The sequence below is a fragment of the Morus notabilis genome, unplaced genomic scaffold, assembly GCF_000414095.1.
Source record: "Morus notabilis unplaced genomic scaffold, ASM41409v2 Scaffold248, whole genome shotgun sequence".
NCBI classification, from domain to species: domain Eukaryota; kingdom Viridiplantae; phylum Streptophyta; class Magnoliopsida; order Rosales; family Moraceae; genus Morus; species Morus notabilis.
The window spans coordinates 40381-49032 of record NW_010374042.1 but is presented as its reverse complement, the minus strand read 5'-3'; the positions used below and the strand labels follow the sequence as shown (position 1 = coordinate 49032).

At 40.4% G+C, this 8652-nt stretch overlaps 1 protein-coding gene across 1 annotated transcript; it reads left to right on the top strand.

Annotated features, from left to right (window-relative positions):
* Positions 1-3515: 3515 nt before the first annotated feature.
* On the top strand, positions 3516-4646 carry LOC112094741. The gene has a single exon (XM_024176444.1). The coding sequence runs from the start codon at positions 3516-3518 to the stop codon at positions 4644-4646; it is 1131 nt and encodes a 376-aa protein (XP_024032212.1).
* Positions 4647-8652: the final 4006 nt, after the last annotated feature.

Sequence of the window (8652 nt, the reverse complement as noted above, 5' to 3'; positions counted from 1 at the left end):
TATTTGATTCCAATTAATTGAGGAATATCAGTATTCAATACTAAATATTGAGTAAAGATAACACACAAATGAAACTCCTTTGATCTTTTGCATAAGCATTCAATCCAAGATATAGCACAACTACAAGCATGTTTAAATGCAAATCCAAATTAAATTCAAGTCAATGCAATTAATTTTCCTAGTTTTCACACCAAAACTACAAATATGAACCATCAAGTTTCTATTTTCCACACAATCAAACGGAAAAAATTAAACCATTAACAGTAAACCAGAATCATGAATAAACTATCTAGATATTTCTAGCAGACTCTCATAGTAATAATAAAAGTAAAAAAAGATTTTTAAAAGAACAAAATGAACAAACAAAAAATATTAACGCAGACAATAGAACAAACGATAAAGTGAAATAACTTATGTTCAAGAACAAAAGATTACATAAATCAAACGAAATGGTGTTTGAATCCAAAACAAGGCCTTATTGAAGATGCATACCCTGTCAATGTGTTTCCCAAAAATATGAACTATAGTGTGATGGAGATGTCAGAGAAAGAACTGAAATTTGGCCAAGAACTTCCCCAAAAGATTTGAATATAGTTAACTCTTTTCTTCTACCAAACACTTTTGCATCAGAATTAAACAAAATCAGACAAAGAAAAAATGTTTACAACTCTATAAAACAGAATTATGAATCATAATTGGGTGAAATAGGGAGGCAGAGAGAGGGAGGGAGAGAGAGATTGTAGCTACACATTTGACGTTTCTCACTGTGAAGCTCTGAAAAGTTAACTTTTAACATTAAGTCCTCCTCATCCCACGCTGCGAAACCTACTTCTTCTTCCTTCGGTCCAGTCCCCAACAAATGACTCAATTTTCCTTTCCCTTTCAGAAAGTCCGAACCAATTGGGACCATTTTAAGTAGTTTCTGCCGTTCAGTCGATATGCCGAGTGGATGTTTTGTAACTCGCCTGTGGTACGAGATGTCTGCTCTTCTTCTGCTGACTGGGATGGTGGTGCTACATATGTAGATGATGTTGTCTCTGACATTCTTCAAGAATCAGCTATGAAGGCTGAAAAGAAAGAACTGGGTTGCAACATAAAGAGAAAAAATGGTAGATTATTGCCAGAAAGTGAGCAATGAAGGCACACCACAAAAAGAAAAGAAACGGGGGCAATGAAGGCCGGAATAGGTCAAAAACTTCCTAGAAAACCCTAAGCCTTACGGCTCTGATACAATGTGGGAAAAATGGTACTGATTTGTGAAAGGAATTCTTTGAATCGTTATTTCTGATAATAGATTACACAAGCCTCTATCAGACTATATACAGGGAATTACAATGAATCAAAAAAGGAATAAACTAAATTAGGAAATCCTATATTCTATAATCTTTGACTTTCTCTCAATCACATCCCTAAACACTAGGAAATAATTATTTACAGATTTCTAGCACTAGTCAGACCCTAATTGTAGGGAACCGTATTTTTCCACAAGAAGCAATCAGTTGTGGCACGCAGTAGTGCAGAAGCTGAATTTCGTGCCATGGCCCATGGTATTTGTGAAGGGATGTGGTTAAAAAGGTTGCTCGAGGAACTCCATTTCTTCCCTCATGCACCTATGAAGTTGTTGTGTGACAATCAAGCAGCAATCAATATTGCTAAGAATCCAGTTCATCACGATCGAACCAAGCATGTAGAGATCGAGCGCCACTTCATCAAAGAGAAGATAGAGCAAGGGGTCATAGAAGTGGATTACACTCCTACACGGCAACAGACTGCAGATATAATGACAAAGGCTGTTCCTAGAGCTCAGTTTGACATACTACTCTTCAAGCTAGGAATGATTAACATTCATTGCCCAGCTTGAGGGGGAGTGTGGAATTCCGAAGATATTAGGCAGTAATAGGCTGTAAATAGGAGATTTGCTAGGCTGTAAATAGCTATAGATTAGTTTCTATAAATAGCTGTTAGTTTCCTTTTTCTGTAGGATTTGACAGATTCAATCAAGGAATTACCAGGCTGTTGGTAATCTCCTCTTCTCTATAAATGTATATTTCGGCCATATGAATAAAGTAAGAAATTTCTCTATGATTTTCTTCAGTTTTCTCTGTCTGAAGCTGGTTTAGAAAGCTTCCAATCTGCAGGTTTGCCATGAATTTTCCAGCAATTGTCTCTAGTATGTCCAGTTTTTCTGCAGTTATCACACCAAGGTCTTCCTCTTCTTTATCGGTTGTCATTGTGATGCTGGATTCCTTGAGCAGCTAGGGCCGAATTTTGGTATGTGATGGCAATTGGCACTTCTCCCATCATCACCTTTTTCCTACTTTCTTCCTTTCGTACAACAGAAAACACTTCTCGGATGGTAGAAAGAGGCTTCATTCCCAGTATTCTTCCCCGAACCTCATCCAAGTTTTTATTGAGTCCCATGAGAAATTTGAATATTCTCTTTTTCTCAACAATTTGCCTATATCTTTTGGCATCATCAGAACATTTCCACACATGCTCCTTGAATACATCTAAGCATTGCTAATGGCGAGTAAGTACACCATAGTACTGAGTGACATAGAGATCCCCTTGACGAAGGTCGTGCAAATTAGTCTCGATCTCAAAAATTTTGGCCTTTTTTTCCTTGCTGGAGTGTAATTCCTTGGCTGCATCCCAGATCTCATGAGCCGTGCCATAGAGTAAGAAATTTTCTGCCTTCCAGCTTCTGTATTTTGGATTATCTGCTGTAGGAGGAATGATATCACCGGTAAGATAATTGTTCCCATTCAATTTGTGGCCTGTAATGGGAAGATGACTGATTTCCGTTCCACCATGGCTGCTGATATGGACGGAATCTGGTTTTGAAGTGACTTTAGAGGCGGATTCGGTTTGCTTATCAGTGGCCATACCGTATTTTGGCATATGGTGGAGACAGGATTTTAGAGGTTCAGAGAGTGCTCTGATACCATGAAGAGAATTGTGAATGAGACAAAGCAATTCTCATTAATTCTGAAAGGAGCAGTACACGGTTTTATACAGTGAAGAGAGAGTGAAAAACTGGAAGTAATTACAAAACAGGAAACTATCACTAATGAGGATTATGTCAAATCCCCCTTATTCTAGGAAACAGAATAAAACTATTTTAGGAAACAAAATCTGTGGAAAATTAGAGAAAATATTCTCTGGGATTATGGCCGGATATTGACTTTGAATAGGTTGATTGTGTATAGCTGTGAATATATGTACTTAGGAAGAATATTTGTATTTTAGGAAAGTAGACTGATTAGCTTATTTTAGGAAAGTAGATTGATTAGCTTGTTTCCTTTTCTCTGTTTGTTTCCTTAAATCAGTGATTGTGTTTTCTGATTTAATGGAGTTGTATTTCCTATAAATTGAATGATACAATAAGATGAAAATCATTCCCCTCACATATTATGTCTCTGCCGTGTTCTCTGTTTTTCTAATTTGGTATCAAAGCCAAGCTCTTTTCTTCTTGATTCCCCTTCTTCTCCTTTTGTTCTTCTCTTCATTACCCAATGTCAGAAACCTCTGCTGAGTCAAGCGGAAAACCCACCTTAGAAATCACCTCTGTTTCAAATCCGTCAAAATCCATAGGTACAACGGACTCTCATTCCGTTCAAATTACCACCATCCGTTTAAATGGTGATAATTTCCTATGTTGGTCGCAGTTGGTTCGTATGTATATCCGAGGTCGTGGGAAGATTGGATACTTGACTGGGGAAAATAAGGCTCCTGCGGAGAGTGATCCGACGTATGCTACTTGGGATGCTGAGAATTCCATGGTGATGACATGGTTGGTTAATTCGATGGAGGAAGACATTTGCTCTAATTATATGTGCTATCCAACTGCACAAGAGCTATGGGAGAATGTGAATCAAATGTATTCGGATTTGGGGACCCAATCCAAAATTTTTGAGTTGACTCTAAAACTCGGTGAAATAAGACAAGGGGAGGATAGTGTCACCAAGTATTTCAACTCTTTGAAATGGATATGGCAGGACCTTGATTTGTTTAACACCTACGAATGGAAGTCTGCTGAAGATGGTCGCCATCACAAGAAGGTGGTGGAGGATAACCGAATTTTTAAGTTTCTAGCAGGTCTCAACATTGAGTTTGATGAAGTAAGGGGGAGAATCATAGGACGACAACCACTACCTCCTATTGGTGAAGTACCTCCTATTGGTGAAGTATTCTCAGAAGTTAGGAGGGAGGAGAGTCGGAGGAATGTGATGCTGGGAAAGAAGGGACCGAATGCTGTGGTTGAAGAATCTGCTCTTGCTGCCATGGGAGAGAACTCAAGTAGGCCCTATCAGCGGAGAACAGGTGATCAGCAAAGGAGTGAGGATGGCTGGAGCAAAAATCTGACATACCAACGCCAAGACAAATCTCGGCTTTGGTGTGACTATTGCAGCAAGCCCCGCCACACCCGGGAGACCTGTTGGAAGATCCATGGCAAACCGGCAAATTTGAAGGGACCCAAGCTCATTGAGAAAACAGGTTATGCAGCCTCCAGCACAAAAGAAACTGATTCCAGCCCCTTCACAAAAGAACAAATGGAGCATCTCCTTGCACTACTAAAATCCAATTCCTCATTTCGTACTCCTATGTGTCTATTGCACACACAGGTAAAGAAATTGCTAGAATGAATGCTCTTTTGTGTTTCTCAACACCATGGATAATAGATTTTGGTGCTTCTGACCATAGGGCTTGTCACAGAAAAGGACTCAGTTTTTCTGTTATTCATCAATAAACATATTACACGGTATTATATAGCTAATTACAGGAGAAAGAATAGGAAACCAAATCATTCCTAAATCAGGAAACTACCTAATCCTACCTAACCCGAATCCCTTAAATCAAGGGATTTCTAACTAATTCTCCTAATCTATTTACAACCCATTTACACGTCAACACTCCCCCTCAAGCTGAGGAATAGATATCTTCAATTCCCAGCTTGAATACAAGATCATGGAAACTCGAACTGTTCAGCCCCTTTGTTAGAACATCAGCTAATTGTCGTCCTGATGGAACATAGGACATACACACTAATCCTTCCTCCAATTTCTCTTTGATAAAGTGTCGATCAATTTCAATATGCTTTGTCCTATCATGTTGTATAGGATTATGAGCAATATTGCTGGCTGACTTATTATCACAATAGAGCTTCATAGGACCTTCCCATTTGATTTTCATATCATCTAGAATAATCTTTAGCCAAAGCAGTCCACACAATCCTTGAGCAATGGCCCTGAATTCTGCTTCTGCAGATGACCTTGCCACCACGTTCTGCTTCTTGCTTCGCCATGTTACCAGATTGCCTCCAAGAAGAGTACAATACCTTGTAGTTGATCTTCTATCCACTAGGGAACCTGCATAGTCAACGTCAGTGTAGGCTTCTAGAGTAAGGGTATTGTTCCTTTTGAACAAAATTCCTTTCCCTGGATTGCCTTTCAAGTAATGTAGTACCCTGTAAGCAGCTTGAAGAATAGGTTCTCTTGGGTCATACATGAATTGACTGATCACGCTCACGGAGTATGCTATGTCTGGCCGAGTGTGAGCAAGGTATATGAGTCTACCAACCAACCTCTGGTACATTCTTTTATCGACAACTGGTTCTTCTTTAGCTTCTCCCAACTTATGGTTCGGATCCATTGGAGTAGAGACTGGCTTACACCCAATCTTTCATGTTTCTACTAATATATCAGTCACGTACTTTTGCCGAGATATGAAGATCCCTTGTGTGGAATATGCTACCTCAATACCGAGTAAGTACTTCAGTTTCCCCAGCTCCTTTATCTCGAACTCTCTTACTAAATCTTTGCTTCAGTTCATGCTTCCCTCTTTCATCATTTCCAGTCACTATGATGTCGTCCACATAGACTAGAAGAGCAGTCACTCCCCCAGCAGCCGAGAGTGCTTAATGAAGAGAGTGTGGTCTAGGAGATTGCTTTAACCCATAAAGGGCCTTTCTCAGCTTGCACACTTTGTTACTTGTGTCCCCCTCAAATCCCGGTGGAATATTCATGTAGATTTCTTCATCTAAGTCACCATGAAGAAATGCATTCTTGACATCATACTGTAGTAGCTACCAATTGAAATGAGCCGCCAATGATAGCAAAATTCTCACAGTATTCATTTTTGCGACTGGAGCGAAAGTCTCCTGATAATCCACTCCATAAGTTTGAGTGTATCACTTGGGCACCAATCTTGCTTTATATCTCTCAAGAGATCCATCAGCCTTGTATTCAGTGTGAAAATCCACTTGCAATCAACAACATTTTTCTCTCTTGGTTTATCAACAATCTCCCATGTTCTATTCTTTTCTAATGCACTCATCTCCTCTCTCATAGCCTCCCTCCATTCCCCTTTTGACAATGCCTCAGAAACAATATTAGGGATAGCAATGGTGTTTAAACTCACAATGAACTTTTTGTGGGCTGATGACAGGCGCTTAAGGGAGACATAGTGAGATAGTGGATAGATTGGATGTTTAGTACACTCTCGGGTACCTTTTCTGACAGGAATAGGAAGGTCGAGGTCATCTGTTGGATCAATGGATGTTTCAACCGGTTGTGTGTGTAAGGGTGGATTAGGTCTTACCGTGATCTCATTCCCAGAGCCTGAGTTGGATTCTTGGACTTATGGCGGTTCTGGAGCAGCCTTTCTCCTTGAATACACTTGAGAGAACCTTAGAAAATTGTGAGTGACGCTGGCTGGGACAGGAGGGACGCTGGCTGGGACAGGAGGTGACACGGGTTCAGTGACAGAATGGGGTGACTCAGAAGTGGTTGGCTCAGAGGACTCTAGTTCAACAACACGAACTGGAAGACGAGCAGGAACTTGAGGAAGATTAAGAGTTTTAGGGGTTCAAATGACTCACAAGGACTATCTTCCATTATTGGAATCTCCCCCTGAAGAGAGGACTTGGAGAAGAAAGGTTTATTTTCTGTGAAAGTGACATCGGTAGAGATGTGGAATTTTCTAGATGAAGGGTTGTAACACTTGTACCCCTTTTGAGTGGATGAGTAACCAAGGAAGACACATTTGGTGGCTCGGGGATCTAGCTTGCCTCTATGTTGGCTATGGACATGGACAAAGGCAGTGCATCCAAAGACACGTGGTGTGAGACCATTTGAGGTTCTAAAGTGAGGATTGAAAGTATTGAGGATTTCTATGAGACTCTTGTTTTCTAACACACGTGAGGGAAGTCTATTAATCATGTATGTGGCTGTAACAACTGCCTCTCCCCAATAGGACTTAGGAACATTCCCTTAAAAGAGTAAATGCCCATTTGTAAATGCCTCTCCCCAAGGGAAGTCTATTAATCGGGTGGTGTTTTGTAAATGCCCATTTTTCCTCTTAGCTACCCCATTTTGTTGGGGTGTGTTAACAGGATGAATCATGAATAATGCCTTGTGATTGAAAGTAGGGTGACAAAATTTGATTGAAGTAGTCTCTAGCATTGTCTGTCCTAAAGCTTATTTTAACCCCAAACTGGTTTTGAACCATTGAGTGGAAATTAGGTATAACAATACTCACATCAGATTTTTGTTTTAGAAGGAAGAGCCATGTAACCCAAGTGCAATCATCAATCAAAGATACAAACCAACGAGCCCCGGAAATATTAGGTATAGTAGAAGGACCCCATATGTCACTATGAATCAAATGAAAAGGATGAGAACTTTTATTGCTAATAGGAAAAGATACACGAGTATTTTTGCCAGTTCACAAACATCACAATGAAACTCAGAAATATCTAATCCTTGGAATAAATGAGGAAACATGACTTTTAAAACCCTAAAAGATGGATGACCTAGGCGTAGGTGATACAACCAAATGGCATCCTTATTTGAGGAACTGAGAAAAGACAGACACATTGCTCCTAATTTTCTGAGATGATTCAAGATGATAAAGGCCGCTCCTTTCCTTAGCAAGTCCAATCCTCCTCCCCAAGCCCTGATCCTGAAAAACACAATAAGAAGGGAAAAAAGTAGCACAGCATTTAAGGGCATTGGTAAGTTTTTGAATGGACACAAGGCTGGCCGACAGTTTTGGTACATGGAGGACATTTTTAAGGATAAGGGTGGGTGTGCTATGGATATCTCCGGTCCCTGCAACAGTGGCTAAAGAACCATTGGCCACTATAATTTTTTTGTTACTCGGGCATGGGGTGTAGGTGTGGAAGAGTTGAGATGTGGGAGTCATATGGTCTCTGGCACCTGAGTCTATTATCCAAGAGTTAACATAGAATGTTTCTGAGGCATTCATGCAAAATGGAATGGAATGTTTACCTGAAAGAGCTAAGGAACAGGTCCCTGAAGGCTTATCAAGTAGTGATCCTAACAAGCTCCTTAATTTCTCAATTTCTTCCTTGTTGAACCCCCCGGTTGTTGAATTTTCCTCAGTTTTGGGTTGCTCGGCTATGTGTGCTTGAGGCCTTTGCTGACCCCACGGTTGCCCCACTCTCGGCTTGGGGGCTTACCATTCAGCTGCCAACACGTCTCTTTCATGAGCCTTGATTTCTTACAATAGGTGCACCAGAGATTGTCCTTGTTCTCCTTCCACTGATTTTCTCTACCTGGGTGTTTAGGCGGATCACCCTTTCCTTTCTCCTGGTGATCTGTTTTTGCTACTAAGGCTGACTGGTCCATG

Coding starts and splice junctions, on each gene's coding strand:
- LOC112094741 (XM_024176444.1), top strand. CDS start 3,516: ATGTCAGAAACCTCTGCTGAGTCAAGCGGAAAACCCACCTTAGAAATC.